This window comes from Clinocottus analis, unplaced genomic scaffold (genome assembly GCF_023055335.1).
Source record: "Clinocottus analis isolate CAN_PGR_092001 unplaced genomic scaffold, fCliAna1.0.p SCAF_9, whole genome shotgun sequence".
In the NCBI taxonomy this organism is placed as follows: Eukaryota; Metazoa; Chordata; class Actinopteri; order Perciformes; family Cottidae; genus Clinocottus; species Clinocottus analis.
Window position 1 is genome coordinate 3261097 of NW_027176251.1, and position 20847 is coordinate 3281943.

Here is a 20847-nt window from a genome sequence, read left to right on the forward strand (position 1 = left end):
TACAAGGACACTCACTTCCGCTGGTCACTTTTACTTCTGGGTCATTGCGACGGCCAGTTGTATTTTTAGAAGGGCACCAAGTTAATTCTGGTCACTGCCGGGTTAACCCTGACTTTTCTTTGACCAAAAGAACAACAGCTCTGTCTTTGATATCCCCCCTCTCCCCTCATCAAATGTAATGGCGAGCCGAAAGATAAAGAGAGTCTCTATGCACAGAAGCACAGACCACCCAGTGTTCAGGAGGATGTCCGAAAACTGCCGAGAGGCCAAGTTAAGCCAAGGACATCCTCAGTATCAATGGAGGCATTTATCAGTGGCCATTATTAACACAGTCGACTCCTTTCGGTCGAGCAATATGCTCCATAATGTATTGTATTGCTTTATTCTTTACAAAGGCCGTGTTGAGTAATGGGCCGGGGAGGCAGGTAATGACAGCAGAGATATGGGGAGCAGGGAGAGATCATTGGAGTTTGAGGTTACTGGCCAAGGTCTTCATTCCTGTACTGACTCGCGCACTCAGTGGGATTCTCGCTGCAGCACGGATTAGTGCAAGGAACATGAATAAGGCGGCTAATGCATCACTTAGCAGGGGCTAATGCACTAAAACAAGAATTATCAAAGAAGATGGATTTGAAAGTAGCTTGCAAAGACACAAAGATACACACACATTTGCTGTGTAAAGCCCCGTCTCTATCTTTTTTTAATATCCATTTTCAACTTCCATTTATTTCTATCTAGTTTTACAACACACACATACACACACATACTTTTGCATGCTACTGTAATATAAGATCCATCATCCCTACACCCAGATGCTGCTCACTTATTACTGCCTATGGTAGATACACTCTTTCCAAGAGAAATTGTATGACACTTCCAATCTATACTGAAGGTTTCTGCCGTCACCGGCCTTCTCTTTTAATGTGCTGACTGGCATCTCACACTAGACGGAAATATGACCGGAGCATTGATCAGAACCTCATCCAGACTATTATGACGACAGATAAATGGGTGGGACACAGTAATCTCAAAGTAGTACTCTGCAGCCGGCAAGAAACGTTAATGTTCCATTGTTCGGTGTGAGCGAGGATTGTCTTAATGGTGCAATTGATAGTCTGCACGGTCTGAGAGCTAAATAAAGAGAGGCATTTAACTGTTGAGTTGATGAAAGCGCCGCCAAAAGAGGCCACAGTGTGCTCATTGTGGCTTTTCTCAAAGTGGACATTTGTGCCAGCCCCTTCTCTTTGCTTCGTCCTATTTGTGTGTATGCCACGGGCGCCCATTCTCTGGCACCCTGTGGCGAGAAAACTGCAGCCACTCCGACATGGCCAAAAAGCCCAGAGCGCCATGTTGATCCTTGGAGATTGGAAGTTAGAGTAGATGTGACAGGTTATGGTTTTATTATCTCCCCTAAAACTGTAAGATGGGGGGCGGCAGCAGGACGGGGCAGAGTCGCCGTGGACCGCACGCGTCGGTGGAAGGTATCTGCACTGACGGTGTCAGCCGGGGAAAACCAAATTGATACAGACATGCATGCCTTTACCCATGTGCGGGCAGAAAAACACCAGCACGCATAAATCCAAGCACCCCCAGATGTAAACATACAGGGAATTGCGGCTCAGAATGCCAGCCTTGATGGATGGCATGCCAAAAAAAGGCAAAGCACTTGTGTTCCTAATGTGTCTATTTTAGTCAAGCGCCAGCGTTGGCTCCCTCTAACAGACCAAGAGCATCATGGGTAAGGGGCTTTCCAGAAGGTTCAGTGACCCAGTAGCAGGTGGAGGCACATTAACGTAGTTCGGGGACCACCTGCAGTACAAATGCACGCCTCTCCTCTGTGATTTACTTGAAGGGGCTTCAAGCTGTGCTAATGCACCGTGCTGATAATCACAGCAATGGCTCATCAAGCACACCTGGACGGCCATCGGAGCCAGGCAGAGACCATGTTCACATTCACGGTCATTAGTTTTACAGCGGCCGCGCGAGGACAGCTCGCTCGACTCGGCGAAGGGATGCATGTGTGCGTGTGTGTGTGTGTGCGCGCGCCGGCTCGCCAACATGTTTGGGAAGGAAGGGAAATGTTCAGCATGACCATGGGAGAGTGAGATTAGTCACGGTGGCGATGGCACAGCTCCCGGAGAAGGAGACGCACTTTCCTCCTTAATACAGCGAAGGTTCCAAATTTCCCTTCTGCTCGCTGGATAATTACCACCTCACCCATCACCGCACCCCCACTATCTATTTTCTCCTCCTTAAACCTTAATCAGGCCAACAGCAAGGTTGGACAATTAGGATTCAGCGGTAGGATGTGGGGTCAGCGGGGGTCAGCGGAGACCAGATGGGGAGCTCTGTTGTCTCCCGCAGGGTCAAGCAGGTGAGGTACGCCAGGTGGAGGAGGTGTACAGTGTTGCAGCTTACTGTAAAGTGTATAACACATCAATAAACTCAGGTCAGCGCTGTGAACACTGAAGGAAAAACTACGACACAGAGTGATTAGCTCAATGAATTTCACCTACATTGTCTGTATTGAACTAGAGCGGCATCTAAATGCCCCATTTAACAGCTCAGCAAACGCAGCAGCGTTACTTATCCCGCACATGGCCGAACACGCTACCGTCACAGTGGTTGAAATGCAAATACATCATTAAAAGGCTGAGTTTAGTGACTTTCACAAACACCGATAGCAGCGACTGTGAAAGCAATTTCTGTACGCCGGGAATCTCCTCTCGCTTCAACTCTCGCACATTCGCTCGCTTCGTTTCTACTGTTTCACTCTCACTTTGAAGGACTACCTCTCGCCCAAATCGCAGCCTTCCCCTCCGACTCGTGCTACTCTCTCGCTATCGACTTTTTTTGATTTTTTTTGGATTTTATTGTGATTTCTCTGCGTCTCTTGGGTTGGGGCGGGCGCGGCGTGCAGGGAACGGTGGGGGAGCTGCGAGCTCACTCATGGCACCCTGATGAATGGGGGGTGTCTTTGGCTGTTGAGAGAGGAGAGTAGCTTTAATATGTCATTGGAGAGAGGGCCAGAGAGCCTCTACTGAAGCAGTGTAGGGAGATATGTGAGGGATGGTGTGTGGCAGGAAGAGACCGTTGGGCATAGAAAAGAGTGATGACCATGAAAGACTCAAATCCACAGACTGCCTTCGGGTAACACAAAGCTCTTTATTTTGTGTGCCTGTGAGCGCCGTGCACACATTGCAGATGCAGGCAGCGGTAATGACTGTGTGCATCTGCATCAACACAGACCTCATATATATGCTATATATACACTGTGTATATGTGTGTGTGTGTATTTTAAAGTAAGCATGGGATTGGCTTGCTGGTATGACTCGTCTCCCTGGGTGTTCTCTCCCAGCCAGCATGTCCATGTGGGGCCCATAAGGGTTCAATTTGGGCCGCCGATAAGGGTCCCAAGTGGGTTTGTCCACAGTTTCCACGGTGGCCTCACATGTGTTGGCCCATATGTCAGCGTGTCATTTTGAAGAAAAGTCGTGATATTTGACATTTTCACTGTATTCCACCAGATTCAACCATTTTCACATTGTAGGCCGATGCATGGATTTGTTGTATATTTGCCACTTCATGAAAAATACTCTAATCAGAACCAAAACCCCACCACTTTATTATTTATTAGATGGAGAATAATCCAACTTGAAACCCCATAATTGAGCTTTTAGATAATTAGTCTATTTTATAATTAGTTTATCAGCAGAATGTCTTTTTAGAAGGTATTTTTAATAATTGCTTCATTGTTTCTGTCATTATTCAAACAAAAGTGTCAATCCAACCTGGTTGCAGGTTGTCAGATTTTGATTCGTTCGCATAAAACCAGAAATTAAAAATTAAACATTTCCAATACTCACAAAAAAGAATGGATTAATATATAATATAACCTGAAAATGAATTAACTGACTCCATATGTTATTTTAAAACCAGTTCCTTTATCTGTGTTAACTGGTATTGATACGTCACCTCCAAATTCTTGTCCATTTCTTTCTTGACCTTTTATTGTTCGTGCCAAAAATGTCTCTCCTCTTCAGTAGATACCAAAGAAGCTAGTCACTGTAGTCAACCGTTATCTTTTAAATAACAGTCAAACCAATATTGCAGTGCTGGCAGCAAAAAAAAGTCTTTCTTTCAGTCTCCTCAGCTCCAGAGTTCAGAGAACGCCATTGATAGCAACTGTCTTTTTTCCGAAGAGATAAGTATATGCAGAGGCGGGTCACAACGTGTCTATCAGCTCCTCTCTGATTGAATTTTAGCAGATTATCGTGACAGATGCAGCCCCATAATGTATAACTCTCTGAAGTTTCGGGGTGTTGCTGTTGCATTGGTACTTTGAGCATGCAATTAATTAATTAAGTACCAAGAAGACATAGTTATTGGTATTAACATGTGCAATTTAGAGAATAACAGAGCGGCGTCCTGGTACAGGTTGCATTGAACACCCTGCTGCCCCGTGCTTGTGGTTTCCACCAAACAGACAACACTCTGAATTCCCTTATCCGGAGCTCTGGGCGACTGCAGCACCTCAACAGAGCAGCGCCGTAATTCCCCCAAGCGCCACACATCACTACACAAAGCATAATGAGTCCTTTCAGAACATTTTCTCTGCCCAATAAAAAAAATAAAATCGCATATTTGGCAAGACAGACACGATACTACAAAGAGGAATAGAGTGAATAGCCTGTTTTCTCTGCAAACATGACAACATACCTTCAGCTTCACCTCATATTGCTGCCATAGACTACATGTGAGTGTTAAAGTAAACAATACTGCATAATTCAGCTTGAAACTAACAACATGTGTTACAATAACACAAGTTTAGTGGTGCATTTTCAGCTGACAATGCAGCAGTTTGCAGAGTACTGACACGGGTCTGATGGGGCACAAGACGGTAAGAGGGATGCGAAAGAAAACTAAATCAAGTAGATTTCTTTCAAATTTGTCTTTTTTTCTTGTCAAACAAAATACTTTCACCTCTCAAAACCCTTGAACACCAACGCCACAACCCGCCAGGACTGCATGACCGCGGCCACGCCCCGTCCAGCGGCACAGCGTGCCCGCGAGCTCACCTGCACACTTGGTCCTGCTCACGAGCGGCGGTCCGGGCGGGCCGGTCCCTCCCTCTCCGGGCCGAGTCAGGAGCACACTGATGTGGTACTCGGTGTCTGGTTCCAGGTGCCACAGCTTGTACGTGACCATGTTGACTCCGTGCACCTCTGACCACGGAGACTGGTTGGCGCGGTACTCAATCTCCTTCCTGATGATGGGGCCGTCTCCCAGGATAGAGTTGGTGTTCAGCTGGATGATGAGGTAAGTCGAGCCGCCGCGCAGCAGCTGGGGCGGCGCGATGGGGGATGGCGGCACTGTCGGGAAGAAATGAAAAGCAGTGTTTTTTTCGTTTTTTCCCTGCTCAGACATGACTTTGTATTGTCACTGGCATTCGCTGGCGGGCCCTTAGCACTGTTTACAGTGCAGGGGGGGTAACGTTGTGGTGGTATTAACTGTATTAATTAGTTGTATGCAAACAGATCACTATGTTTAAAGCCCACTGACACCTAAATGAGTCCCCAGAGAATACAGGATGTGAGCAGGTCAAACTGCGTCCAAGTAGCAGATTAGTCATACCTATTAACAAGGCATGCAAAGCCCCGCATACATTTTTAGCAAGAGAGAAAAGCTGAGCATGCAGTGCAGTGAACGTCTATGATCTTTGTAGCTGAAGGATTAAGTGGAGTACATCTTTTTCTCTGACTGAGCGGTCGGTCCTCAGAGCTGGTAACCGTGATGAAAGAGGAGACTCTGCATCACTGTCGGGAAAGATTGCCAAACCAAGGATTAATTCCAGAGCCCACCGGTCAAATGTCACTAACTGGCAGATCTAAGCCACTGAACAATTACACGGGCAACAGTGTGAGGGAGGGAAAGGAATGCAAAAGGAATGAGGACAAAGCAATGAGAAAAGATCAGAGTTAGATCTGCGGCTGTGACTAATCCTTCATCCGGCAGAGGCGCCTCTGTCTTTTATGGCGCTCCTTCTCTGTGAGCTTTCAACATTACGAGCCCCTCACCTCTACTCCCAGCTGCTTCTCTTTGGCTCGACTTAGCCTGCAGCAGCTCATCTTTTCGCCGTCAATGACTGCATTCATAACGAAAGGCCGACTCTAGGACTCGGGTGTAAGCAGCCAGAGGGGCCAAACTTAAAATAATTCACTTATTGGTTTTTTTTTAAGTTTACAGCTCAGCTTTTTTTGGTGTTAATTTTACAGTTTATTTTTTTTTTCTTAGTAAATTATTAGTTGTCCTTTTCATTGCTTCCCTCTCGATACAGAGCTGTAGAGTGCTGCAGTGTTGATGGCCAACCAAGAGGCATTGCAGCAGTCCCCTCAACAAAAAGCCATGGATTTTGGGGGAAATAAGCTCTGTGCCAAACATTATTTGTTTGTCATACTACATAGTTTTAAAATGAATGAAACAGGTTTTCTGCATTCGAGCCACCCTTAGCAGGAGCAGTGAGCTGCTGAAAAGCCAGATGTTAGCGGCCTTTTAAAACACATACATTTCAAATTCAAGAGCAGGATATTGACTGACTCCTGATTTCATATCTTAGCACAAAATGTTAAAATCTGTTTTAACCACAGACCTTATTTAAAAGGCATCCAACCCCAAATTTCTGTTTTTTTTCTTCATAAAAACAATGACTTCCAGAGGGAACTGGAAGTGCTGAGATGCTAACTCATTTCCAGCAGCACTCTATTCTCAAACTAAACATCGCTCCCTGGTTAATTAAGGACTTCTTTGCAGTCAGACTCACGCTTTAAGAGGGGCTAAATCCCTGAAAACACATCTTCAAATGTGCTCAGGATCAAACTGTGATACGGGACCAAAAACAAAAGCCACAGTCACACAGTACCTTAAGGAGACCGAGGAGCATGGTTTATTCATTTTGTGGGCACGTAGCTGTCCTCTATGGAGCAATACGAGAGTTTCATCATGATTCCTGCATTCAATCGACGAAGTTAAAATGAGTGGTTCCAAGTCATTAAGGGAAAGATTAGGCCTCTTAACGGGGCAGTGTGGGGAAGGGAATTCATGAAAGTCGTTAAGGTGGAACAGATTACAGGGTCACCGGCAGGGTGTTCGAACATGACTTACAACCGGCCACTACTCGTGGTGCAGAATGAGCTTCCTCATAAATAACAACTTTGTCCTGATTAAAAACTGGAATTATTGCCTCGCCATTGTACGCTTCCGTCAACCGGCCAACTCGTTGTCTACATCCACGTCTTTCCAGACTCGCATAATATATGTCGTGAAAACGTTGACGGACTTTAATGAAAAAGGTATTATGTGTGTTTGTTTGGTGAAATGGAGTTCCAGTGGACAACATGCTGTCTTCACGGAGGAGTTTGTTTTCAGAGGAGTGCAAAGGACTGATGGAGAACGACGTCACACGGTGCAACGACAACCACCGAAACCTCGATGTCAGCAAAAACTGGCCACGCGGTCGCGTCGACGGACTCATTTTGGTTTATAGTTCCCGCCTTTTCCATACGCCAGAACAGCAGGTGGCGCAACGACCGTTTAGAGTCGACCTGCACACCGACGGTCACCGATATCTCCCTCCAGGAATTCACCGCCATCTGCGTGTCCTTATACTCCGTCAGACGGGTTTTAAGAATGCTCATATTTGCAGGACCTCTTCAGCCAAACGTTCTTCAACGGGATCCATTGTTCGTGTTTCTGCTGCGGCTTTTAAAAATAGCAATATTGCAAAATGCGAGATTCAGAAAAGATGGGGTCAGCGGACCAATCGCAGCCTTGTGGGCTGCAAACGGCTTGAGTGGCTTCGTCGGTTAGTCAGAAATTTTGGTGCGATGCACGCAAGCACACAAGAGGGCTGACGGGGCTACGCAAGGGCCCCTTGAGCGTCTTGCATGCTTACGTCTCTGCGTAAAACCAGACTATAAATGACCCTTCATACAAAGTATCTTGGAGTCCAACTCAAAAGAAACGGGGTGCTGCACATCTTCTCTCAGTCTATAGTAACCAGGGCTCAGGTCTTCGCAGTGATGTTGGCATTAAGGCTTGGAGGTCAGCAGCCTCATGAAGCTCTGAGGGAAGGCCAGCTCGGCGATCGGTTTGAAACTGGCGAGAGTGCGGAGGCAGTATGGCGCATAGGAACACAAGGGCAGAAATCAAAAGCATCTTGAATAACCCTTCTCGCCCTCCTCTACAACGAGCTGTGGCAGGTCGGCAGCTCGTTTCAAAGAGTAAGAATGACAACGAGTCAAAGGGTCGGAGGATGGAGGATGTTGTTTGCTGTGCAGAATTTGAAGCCCCTTGAGGATTTGTGATCAACATCCACTTGATTTTGTTCAGCTTTGTAGTTCTTGCTCGGCTGTATGTCTGCAAGCGTGTAACTTTATTAAGCGGAGCAACAAACACAGTCATGGTCCTCGCTCGCGTTCACGCGCCACGACAGTCGACAATGCTCTACATGTAGATGTACGAATGTAGACGCTTCACAAGCTAAACTCCTACCGAGCAGCACGGACGATCTACACCATCACCCCGGTTTTAAAAGGTGGTGATCGTACAGATTGTTTGTGATTAGTGTCACAGAGTCAATATCTGATCATCAGAATCAGTTTATTGCCGGGAGTGTTTTCACAAACGAGGGATTTACCTTGGCGGACGGTGCAACGTTAGACGAGACAAACAACAATCGACAGTCGGCAACAACGCAGCGCAGTGTGGTGTTAAATTAAGTGTGAGGTAATAGGTGGCAGAGGTGAAACATGGTCATAATCTTCCCTTCCGTTGCTGAGTTACGGCATGGAATAATGGCCAGGAAAGTATTTTATGAAACTTAAGGACACGGCCTTGTGGTTGAAGGATGACCTGCTCTACCCACTCAGCCACAGTGGAACATTAATTACAGATGAGGCTGATGGGAATGTCATTAGTGTTTCAGGTCATAAAACAAAGTATTGCACCAAGAGAAATTCTGACCAGAGAATGCCACGAGAAGAAGAAAAAAAAGTTATTTTTATGGACCCTGATGAGGAAGACGCATGTTCATACCAGATTTCATGGCTTCTAATTGCTGCAGAGACATTTAAAAATCAACAACATTGGTGTTCGGGGAAAATCTACCTTACACTTCCGTGCACTTTATCCTCATCTTAACTTCCCAATGTAAATATTCATGCTGCTTTCTTCTCGCACTCTGTTAATAAATGTCTACCTATAATGTTACGCACCTCCCGCCAGGACAAATTCCTCGTATGTGCAAACTTACGCTGCAATAAATGGTTCTGATTCTGGAAAAGGGATCGTCCATTCATTCAGATACATCATCTGGGGAGCATGAATGTCTGTCCACGATTTAAATGGCCATCCGTGAGACATTTATTGAGCTCTTTTTAGTCTGCACCAAAGTGATAAAGGCACCAACCAATTGATCAACAGACCGCCAACGTACAGCCTGATGTTGCCATTAATACAGCCTGTCATTTAAAAGACGTCGCATCAGGAGCAGCGTACAGTAGAGGACAGGGAGATTGGGAATCTCTCATATTCTTATTTCCCCTTTTCTCGACCTTCCTTTTGCTGAGGGCTAGAGTTTGTTATGCCATCAAACCATCCCGCAGCCGTGTCATTACTATGCTGTCAAAGTGGTGTCAGGCCGTGGGGTTGGAGTGAGTAATGGGAGTGAGGTCACTATCTGTGGTGCGTGATATGACAGGGGCTGCAGGAGTCCAAGTCAAGTGAACAGGTTGGTTGTTTTTTTTTTTTGACAGAGCTGAAGAGCTGACTGTGGCGGCCTATTTGACAACTCCAGCTCAGAAAACAACACATGTCGGGGAGACGGCGTTTGCCATGCGAGCAGCCTGGACGCGTGTCGAGCGCCGTGCGATTTGGGCTTTTCTGGGAATCGGTGACGTTGTCGGTGATTCCGGCCGTTACGCACAAAAGATATCCTGTGGGTGATTTGAAATGTCTTCAGACGAGTGCGATCAATTTTAAATTCTCCTCGGCGTCACACGCAGTGCTCTACGGTGACCGAGAACATCCCGTTATCGGGAAAACGGCGGGAAAACCGACGGCCGGGATGAGAGACAAAAGGGTAGAGGAAGAGCAAAACAAAAACAAACAAAAAAAGAGACAACAATAAGAGACAAATAAAGAGAGACGGTTTTACCTTTGACAACGAGTTCAGCAAAGTTTGAGACCCCGGATCCCCTGGGGGACTGAGTGACGCAGCGGTAAAGGTCTTGATCCGTCCGCTGGACGCCGTCGAGCTGGAAGGACACCACAAAGCGCCGGTGACTCAAGTGCTTGACCGATGCCGTTGTGAAAATGTCCCCATTGTGTCTCTGAAAAAGAAAAAAGAAAAGAAGCAGGAAAGAACAGGGTCAGAGAAAACAGACTGGGGATCATCATGTCTCTCTAACACACACACACACACACACACACACACACAGGTACATGACATTTCATAGTGGGCATCGCTACACACACACACACACAAACATACACAGCTAGAAAAATAAGCAGCAAAAGCCAAGAGAGCTGAGCTGTTGTTGTAGTCCCTAGGAGGGGTCAAGCTCCTAGGGACTGTGTCACACACACACACACACACACACACACACACACACACACACACACTAAATACCTATTAACTAGCCTTTGTATTCAGTTATTGCTCAGTAAACCCCCCCAGAGACGTAGCCAATAATGTAGCAAAAACACGGTGAAATTATCGCTATCTGGGTCAGTTCTTATTCGAGCCGTGTGATTAAAAAGGAGGATTGTCCAATTGTGTGCAATTTAATTAGAACGGCGGGACCGCGTCTCTGATTTAATCGGGCAATATGACGATCAGACAGGCTTTAATAAAACAAACGATATCTAGTTAAAATAATAGTGATTATGAGGGTAATGCATGTCACGAGTGCCGTCCCTTAATGGAGCCCATCTACAACCGTCGCCGTCCTCGGTGCGCAATGTTATTGAACCAAAACATTTAACTGCTCAGCAGTTAGAATTGGGAGACAGATGGGCTCTGGTGCATTAAGGTTTAATCAGTTTAGTAAATAGGCTAACGGATGAGGAGCGGCATGTAGACTGTTTTGTTTTTTTTTCCCCCCCGTAGAAAAAAAAAAAAAAAAGAGACCGTGGAAATGGCTGTGAAACAACTGCTGGTTTAAGCATAAAAAAAAAGAAGTCTCAAAGCAGAAACAGAACATAAACAAAAGAGAGTTGGGGCAGAAAGTAGGAAACAGAGGAAAACAGGGCTTCGAGAAAAAAGTGCGATTCGGATGAATGTTGCATGATGCACCTCGCTGTTGTGCCGTGAGAGGCATTTCTTACATTGTTCCACACCATTAAAACCACGAGCATCTGTCAAGTCCACGTAGTCTGAACTGAGCACATTGGATCTGACATTTCCTCTGCTCTGGCTTTCAGGCCATTCTCTTTGTGTGAAATGGTGGACATTAATCTTGAAACGCATCCTTTTGATCTGCCATTTTGAACAGAATCCGCAGATTGTGAGCATGCTGAGGCTAACAGGGAAGCCTTTGGGGGTTTCTGCTCGGCCATCCCGGCCTGTGTTGCGCTTCTGATTCGGGCCTTTTTTTCTCCGAAAAAACACGGACCGCACAAAGTGGAGCCTTCGCAAACAAACACATGAACACACACACACACACACCCTCTGATTAGAGTTAAGCCGGCAATTAATCGTGTGACCGCGAAGAAATAAAAACACTCTCAATCATACTCCGTGCAGCATCCTCCCCTTTTTTCTTTTTTTTTTACAGTATTTTCATCGCCGAGCTCGTGGATTACAGTAAAGGAGGCGAGGGAAATCAGGATGAATCAAATAAGCATGAGATCACTTGGTGTTACGCAAACAATCTGGCTGTGGCTAATTGGCGAGGAAACAACAAAAAACGATCAGTTAATCTGGCAGACGTGCGCCGCCAGGACGGCGCTGCAGCTGGTACAGACACAATAAACACAAAAAGGGCACAACAACAACAACCGAAAACAACAGTGATGCGAGTCTATAGGAAGAAAACGGGTCAGACAGGCAGACGGAGGTGAAGAGGACAGTAGTGAAAAAAAAAGGCCGAGGAGAGGAAGAGAAGGAGTCTTCCCATGGCCTGGACGGCTCATTACAAGCAGGCGCCTGTATGTTTGTGCCAGCGAATTACCCAAAGTATTTATCTTCATCCTTGTGTTGTGACCAAATTGCTGTTTTGATTGAGCGTTCAGAGGCGTTAGGAATGAGGATGCTTCGCATCCATAAATCACACACCCCAGTTTCAAACAATACAGTCGGGTGGCTGAGGTCGACCGTGATTAACACTCGCTGTAGCGGGGCGGGGGTAAGATGTTGGAAACCGTAGTGACGGTGTGGCTGCAGAGCATCTGCAGCGTGAGATGAAAAACTGTTTAGCCCTGCAGCATTATGACGTTTGGTCCTTTAATCAGTGCAACATAAAGAGGGGGATTTCAAGACCACAGAGTTATTCCCCACCAGAGGAAGACGGCCTGCGTGGCCCGTCTGACCTTCACAGAGTAAGCCGTTGTAGATGAAAAGACAGATATCTAAAACACAGGACACGATTTGAATAGAAATGGGAGACAGTGCAGAAGGCGGCGAATGCTATGATCCCATAAGCAATGCAACTTTTCAAAGGCAACGAAGTAAGGAGGCTTCGAGGCCTTCACGGCCTTCGCAGAGAGAACTCTACTGTCTGCCGTCCTTATTTAAGCACGAGCACGTTTGGGACACTTAATGATTCAAAAGACAGAGAAAACCTTGTTGCAGTGGTTATTTTGGGTAACACACGGCACTTAAAATGCAAATAGATCACTACAGAGAGTCAAGAAGACGACAAAGAGACATGAAACAACCACGAACGTAAACTAAACGACCACAAAGAGATGCAAAATGACCACCAAGAGAGGCAAAACAGGCACAAAGAAACACAGAGGGACGCAATAGAACTACACAAACAAACTTGCGCTTATACAACACGCGCAGACACACAAAACAACCAGAAAGAAAAACGCAAATTAAGAGGCAAAAAACAACCAGAAAGTGAGGGAAAATAATGATAGAGCAACACAAAGTGATCACAAAAAGATGCATACAAAACTTGTGCTTATGAAACAAGCAGAAAAACACACAAAACAACCTCAAAACTACAGCGAGGAGACACCTCACAACCTAAAAAAAGTTGTTTTTTGGACTTTTTTAGTCTGGTTGTATTTCTGCTTTTCAGGGGAGCTGAGGGGCCGATGTCCAATCTGTTCATGAACTGAAGTGCTTCTAAAATATAGAGGTCTAAACCTGCTATTTTCCTGTTGCACTGCTGCTGGTTTTTGGCGGTACAGAATACAAAACTCACACACTTCCATGAAGTCCAGCAGTAAACCACTGACCTCCAGCAGGAACTTCTCAGCCTCTGCCGCTCGTCCAGCCGCAACACACTGAAACGTGGCGTTTTGCCCGGCGTTGACCTCCTCGTCGCCGAGCCTGGAGAAGTGCGGCGCCTTATCTAAAGAGACGGGCGGAGAGAAGAGGAACGCAGTGAGATCAAAAGACTCCATTACCGATCTGCCAGTCCACAATGAGTTACAGAAAAGCAAATGTGTTCAAGGCTTTTCTTCTTTTCTTTTTGAATGCTGAAAACAGGAATTTCCGGCATCATCGAATGATGGCAAATATGTACGATATCACAAACTTGCATCAGAAACAACAAGCAGCAACAGCTGATTTCAGTTGAAGGTTTGAAGCAACACGAAACATAAGCAACGACTTTCTATTTTAATTGTTTTATTCAAATTAATTTGGCTTAATTTATGATAGTGCTGATGAATATTAATGCATCGGACTTTAAAACTGCTCTATCCTTTAGGTAATTGTTTTTTTTTCCTCATAGCAGTTTGCAAAAAATGCATTTACAAATAAAGTTGTGGGAAAAAAACAAAAACAAGTAAAGCAAATAAAAGTATAAGTGAAAAAAAACAATGTTTTGGGGTATGTGTTGGCGTATTCGTGTTGACACTGGAGGATAGAAGATGTTACATTGCTTTCCGCTCCCCAGATCCTCCAGAACCGTGTGTGGACATGTACTGTGTACGCCCATGGGAACATTCAAATACATTTAAATAATAAAATAACCAAAAAGTTGAATTGCACTGTTTGGATGAGACAAAAAAAAAAAAAAGTGAGTAAATACGTGTTGAAAGGGTCACACACTGCGAACAAAATGAGAACAGAGGCGATGTGAGCGGGATGTGGGAGTGAATCTGCAGAAGGAAAAGCCACAGAGTGAGCACCAGCCCTCCACATCTCCACTAATAACGTCCCAGCGTGCTGAGCGAAGCCGCCAATGAGTCAGTGCGTGTGGGAGTCGCCCTCTCGCCCAACACTCTGGGATTTACAACAGTGCAGCGAGAAGCAGACCCCTGCAGAGGCAAATCGCCGGGTAAACGCCGGCAGCGCCGCCTGCGAATCCCTGGGAAAGGAACGGAGGGAAGGCCGAGTCCACGCGTCGCTCCGGGTGATTGACGGGAAAGAGACGGCGGAGCGGCGGCGGCAATGTTTGGGGTCTCGCACGTCTCCTGCTTGGTTTTGCATAACATTATGTTGTTGTGTAGCAAGAGATGGAGGAGAGGGCGAGGGGGGGGGGGGGGTGTTGATCGTGTTTGTTTACAATAAGTAGTATGGGGAGAGTGCTTGGATCTGCACCCCACTGGTGGCCATGTTTTCTTTGGGTGACTCGCCCTCCTAATAATTCATAATTCATGCTTGAGAGCCAAACAAACAAACAGTGAAATGAGTGTGAATGGAGGGGGGGGGGTAAAGTGGCCCCACAGTTGGCAATAACTGCCGTGTTGTACAGCTAAATATGTCAGATTTTATCCTCAGGACCCTTTAGCGTGATGAATATTTCATCGGAGTGTAACGCCGGTTTCAAAGACTGAGATTCCAGATGAAGAAAGAAGAAAAGTCACCCATGCTTTCACCAGAATGTTCTACAAAAAGGAACTTGTTGAGCTTTTTATTGATTTTCACATGACATTTTATTTGTGTTTTTTTTTCTTCTTTCTTTCCCCCCTGCAACACTTTTGCGTCGGCGTTTTCCCTCCGTCTTCCTCCCTCGCTCTTCGTCAGCTGCCAACTGACGCAGCCTGGCCGCGTGCCACATCAGAAGGCGCGCTCAGGTCTTGATGAGAGTCTTAATTATTTAATGGCCACAGTGGGAGCGTTCGGGAAGACGCCATCTGCCGTCTCGGGGAGAAGCGGGGTGACGGACCGGGTGGGCGCGCCTTCACCGATCTCGCAGCCGGTGCTCATTTATTAAAATCACCGGTGACATGTCCCGTGTGACGTGACGTCGCCGACACGTCTCCAAAACACTATTGCGATAACAGTCGGGGTGATGGAAATATTAACACGGCGGTAACGCTGAAGCTCTGTGATAGTGAAATACATCCATCGGGCGCGTGTTAGCTGTGCCACTTGAAAGCAGGGTGGACTAAATGGCGTGTGATGTGCTTTGAGCCCTCGTGTTCGGCAGTGCGACGCTGAAATACTTTGTCCAGGTATTAAGAGACTCTTGACTCCTCAGCTGGGAGCCATTGGAAACACAAAAAAAAAACCCCACCATGAACATTCTCATAAAGCTTTGAAATGCAGCAGAAAACCTTCCGTGCACAGTGACTTATGACAGAAAAAGGGTACATCGCACTTCCAGGCAGAACACGGAGGCCTTCAAGAGAGAGAATTACATATTTCACTGATTAATAAATGTAGCTGTCAGACGGGGCTGGGGCGGCAGGTGTGGTGTCAGGTGGTGAGCGTTGGCATTTGGGTGTCACAGCGTTTTTAATAGCCCGTCTGTTGTCGCCGGACGCCTCAGGACAACCCGCAGGACTAATATTAAAAGGTCAATCAGCCATCACTCTTCTCCGTATCCTATTGAAATACATATTCCCCTCAAAACCACAAAACCTTTCCTTTCCTTTATTCTTTCCTCCCTCCAGCGCCTCCGGCAATTGCAATGCATTGTCAGAAGTGGCACTTACAGCAAGGGTAGTTGAGCACCATGATGTCATCCAGGGCGACGTAGCCTCGCCGCTCTCTGGAAACGGTCGCCTCGATCAGAACCTGCGAAAGGGATTAAAAGAAGATGCGTTGCTATCGGAGGAGTTGAAGTACGGAACAACACTCACATGGACGTGAGGACGGTGAACTCGTGTTTGGTTTGTAAGAGGATTATTCATAAAACAATATTTGAGAGTTACAGGTGTGAATCAAATGTTTCTACATGGAAGATGTAGACGGACAGACAGACATGTGTATATACATCATTTTCTTTACTTTCTTTGAAATTAATTACCTGATTTAATTGATAACAATTTAGGATGGGATTATATAAGCATTTTTGCTTCCACCTATACCTTTTCAGTCTCTTTTTTTGTATATAACAAAGTATACTATAATAATAATATTGTATTATAATGATTGACTGAATAAAGCACACAAACAAACAAACAAACAAAAGCCAACGTGAACACGCGACGAACAGATTGGAGTCCATAACCAGGACGGCGGAAGCAGACGCTCGCGATTGACCCCGACGCTCTCAGAGCCGACGCGTGCGAGCGATCTCCTGAAGAACGTCGGGGGCGGCGCGAGTTCCCCCGCTTTCAGGTCGACGGACGCATTATTTACAAACAAGCCCGTCGCCACACGGTCGCACATCCGCTGACCCGAAACAGAAAAAAATGGAGACAATGGGAGGAAACGAAAGAGAGAGAGAGAGAGAGAGAGAGAGACAGAAGCATAAAAAATAGGAAGATGGATAAGTTTTGCCTGAGTCCGCAGGGCCAAGAGAAATAATAGCTTTATCAGAGAGGCACACAATGTGGCGGCTGACTCATGAGCTCTATTCTACATTCAGGGCACGGGGGCCGCTGCGAAGCCATAACGGCGGATAATGCAGCGAGCGCGGGGCCACGAGACTCGAGGGAGGACAAAGCTGCACACCGTCCCGTGGAACAATAAGCTGGACGAGCAGCAGGCTCTCATGAAACCTAATCAATATCAAATCACCCTCCTCAGTAATAGTGAGAGAGTTATGAGACACAGGGGGGGGTGATGTTTGTTTTTCGCAGCGCCAAGGACGCTCTCCCATCCGCACGTTTGATCGAAGGCCGGCTTTTGAGTTATTGCTTCTCATAATCCTCTGACCGAATGATTACAACATGTTTCCTATCACTGGGTCTTGATTTTTTTTTTTTTTTTGACTGAGATCTTACGTCCACAGAGCTACTTTAAATGTGTGTGTCTGTGTTTACACACAGGTGGAGGTGAAGTGGGCTGTACGAGAGTGGAGATGGAGCTTCTGGAAGTTGTCGTAGCTTCACCTGTGACTCTTTTTTTGGGATACACTGAGGCTGGGTACCTGAAATGTGATGCTGTCGTTTCAGTGCCAAAAACAGAACATGCAAGTTTATACTTGACGTTGGTAGTTCGGCCCAAAAAAAAATCTTCCAAAAAGCGTGTTAAAAAATGATAACTGCATCCCATGGTCCATTTGAGATAATGCAGTTTACTTATTATCTTTACCAGGATGATGATAAGGTTGAGGGCTCTGGGAACAAAATTAAGTGGGCCGTTATATACTTTTTGGGAGATTAGGAGTTTTTTCATACTCCATCCACAGAGGAAAACCTTGAGATGGGATTGAACGTTCAGGAAAAGGTTAAGTTGGTGTTTTTTGACTTCACTTTGAGGATTTTCACCAAAATAATGATCAGATGCGTCGATCATAGAACGACAGATTCGAGTGGCTTTTTCTGCACCGTATGACGACAGACCTTGGCTTTTTTTATTTATTGATGACAGTATGATATTTTCAGTTATGCCAAAAGGTTCAAGTTCACAACTTAGCTGGTCCAAAGATTTCGTTGAGTTATTTTTCATTTCAAACTCTTAGTTTCAAACACCATCCGCTGCGGAGGACCGTGAGATTGAGTTGAAAGCTCAGTCAAAAGCAAGAAAGTGGACCTTAAAGTGTGTGGTTTTTACAACAAAATCCTTTCTCTTTTCCACAAAATAAGCAAACATTCTCAAACGCATCAGCCATATAACTAAATCACATCAAGACAAGTCATAACACCTTCCCACCAATGGCAATATGTGTTGTTCAGCAATCGCACGACAGCATCAAACATCTGATGCAACCTTTTGGCATCAAACAATCTTATGTTGCTGAAGACACATTTCAAGCGAAAAGTAGAAAAAAAAAAAAATCACCCAAACCAGAAAGACTCCTGCTCGTCTTCACCGACACACAATCCGCTTGTGTTTTCAAACCTCATTCAAGAGTCAACATCTCCGGGACCTCTGGCCCAAATTCCAGCTCCCGCCTCCCACGCTTTGAGAGGCAACGCATGCGATTACAGAAAAAAAAAAATAAAAAAAAAATTGGTGTGACAACATCCCTGGCCAGGCAGGAACCCCTGAAGGCAGCTTGCACCGACACATCACGATGGGATGTGGGGGGAGATTTGGGTCAGCGAAAAGACTCCTGACAAAGAGAGAGGAGGCATGCAGAGAGAGGAGAGGGGTGAGGTCGAAGGGTGACGGAGGGAGAGGTAAGGAGGAAGGAAGGAGGAGGAGGAAAGGACCGGCCGGCTGGGTCTCGCTGGTGGAGGGTGACCCTGCTCGGCCCACAACTGGTCGCTCTCCTCCGGCTCAGGGAGGAACAATCAGGATAATCTTCTCCTGCCAGAGTCAATTTTCCCGTTTGTTCGCAGACACCACTGGAACCTGAGCCGGGGACGAAGAAAGAAAGCCACCGCTTTGAAAATGTAAAAAAAAAAAAATGAACATTTCCACTTTTCATCATTTCCTCTTTCCCCTCGTTTCAAGTGGTCTGTTTTCTTTAAAAGCCTCGCCCCTCATTTCACTCCTCCGATCCTTCAATTGTTCGCTGTCGTGCTTTGTTTCTGTTGCCGTCCATCTTTCCTTCTCTCCGCCTTCTCCCTCCCTCATCCCCCCCCCCCCCCCGTCTACTCTGCAGCTGCCTAAACATATGATATTTACGGCAATGATTAAAGCACAATATCCTTCAATGTGTTGACCTGAATTAGCCGTGGAAGCACACGACCGGCCGTGTCGTCAGACCGACATCAGAATTAGCCAGAAACACTGATTAGGCTTAATGGTACACATAAAAGACAGAAAAATGTCTTGAAAGTCTAATTGAAGGTGCTATTACTCTCTGCTGAGCTCAAACACTCAATAAGAGATTGATTACTGGTTAATCCTCCCTCGTCTTAGCCATTAGGATGGGAGGTTATTAAGGGGGAGACATTCACAGCATTTGTTTCAATAAACAACCTCCGCATGTTTTTTTTTTTATTGAAAGCCACTTTCCCAAAGAAACTTTCTCGATTCCTGTACTTTATTCTAATGAAGCTACTTTACTTTCCGGAAGATATAAAAATGCGGGAACCGGCTTTTGAAGAAAAAAAAAAAGCGTGACACGCAGTGATTTATGACTGGTATAAAATGCACATTAGGAGAACATATTACATTACCCTGCATTATTGGCTTTTAGAAGCAATTGTTATGTATACAAATCAAGAGATGATTTATCTGGCCCTATAAACAAGCGCCTAGCTTCCCCTCTCCAGGCAGGAGACACCATTAGACGCAGGGCTTTCACTCACCATTACACACCGTCACATATAAATAACTTCTTAAATATTCGCAGGCAAAAGGTCACACGCTGAAGTAAATCTGGTCAGGTGGAAAATGCCAAAGGATAACAGTATGTGTCTGACATTATGGTTTAAATCTTCGGAGTCTCAATTTGCTCTCCGCAGTATTTCACAGAGGTCTTTTCCATACAGCCAAAGGCTCAGCTGGCACCACTCATTAGACCGAAGGAGAGGGAAATGGGAGATATTATCAGACAAAGCCGAGACATGAGGATGCTCATTTACACGTCTTTGTTGCTGCCGACCGTAATACAACGCGTTCCTTTTCCTGAAGGAAACCAGCCTCATAAAAAAAAGGAAACGAGGCGGAATCACGGGAAGCGTGATGAAGCGAGCTCCTCTGCTTTACGACCTGGATGAGGAGCTGGATCCATCTCGCGCGTGTCGCTTGTTAAAGTTCAGAACTGCTTCGCCTTCGCCGGGTTTGTGTGTAGCATATAGAGCCACGAGCCGGGGGCCAAGGGTAACACAAAAAAACAACAAACACACAGCATCCCCTTACTTATGAACGCGATGTGTCTCCTTTATAAAAAATACAGCGGGCCGGGTTGTGCGCTGGACTCGTTTCTCGGCCCGCCGGCACGGCGAGGTTACCAGACAGTGGTGTTTGAAAGTGCATTTGACATGACATTTGAGCATTGTATTAAGATCAGAAGTGTAGTGTGTATCCGTGTATCGAAACGAGGGGGATGAATAATGAAGACGCAACGTGAACGAGTGGAAAATGTAAAAGCAAGGCAGGTCTGAAGAAGATTCTGACATTTGGAAGGAGACAAAGTAGAAAGTGAGAGACGGTAAAGAGGGGAGGGGGACATGTCTGTTGGCAGTCTTGAAGGGATAGATAACATCTTTAATATTTGATAACAAGGTTCTCCAGCTACTGCAAACACTTCTACAAGTAAGAGTCAGAAAGAGAAATATGGCAACGTGTACACCAGACCAACACACGTCTTCAATCAAGATATCTCAAGGTGATCTTGTTCTGTTAGATTTTCATCCCCAAAAATCCATTGCACTCCA

At 45.9% G+C, this 20847-nt stretch overlaps 1 protein-coding gene across 4 annotated transcripts in view; it reads right to left on the bottom strand.

The window, feature by feature from the left end:
* Positions 1–20847, bottom strand: part of ptprub (protein tyrosine phosphatase receptor type Ub) — a 147377-nt gene that overhangs the window by 43558 nt on the left and 82972 nt on the right. For all 4 annotated transcript variants that reach the window (XM_068569314.1, XM_068569312.1, XM_068569311.1 and 1 more), the window contains exons 4-7: positions 16120–16201; positions 13468–13583; positions 10214–10388; positions 5079–5372 (exon numbers count right to left, since the gene is read on the bottom strand). In XM_068569314.1, the coding sequence (XP_068425415.1) occupies positions 5079–5372; positions 10214–10388; positions 13468–13583; positions 16120–16201 (667 nt within the window). The remainder of the gene's footprint in view (positions 1–5078; positions 5373–10213; positions 10389–13467; positions 13584–16119; positions 16202–20847) is intronic.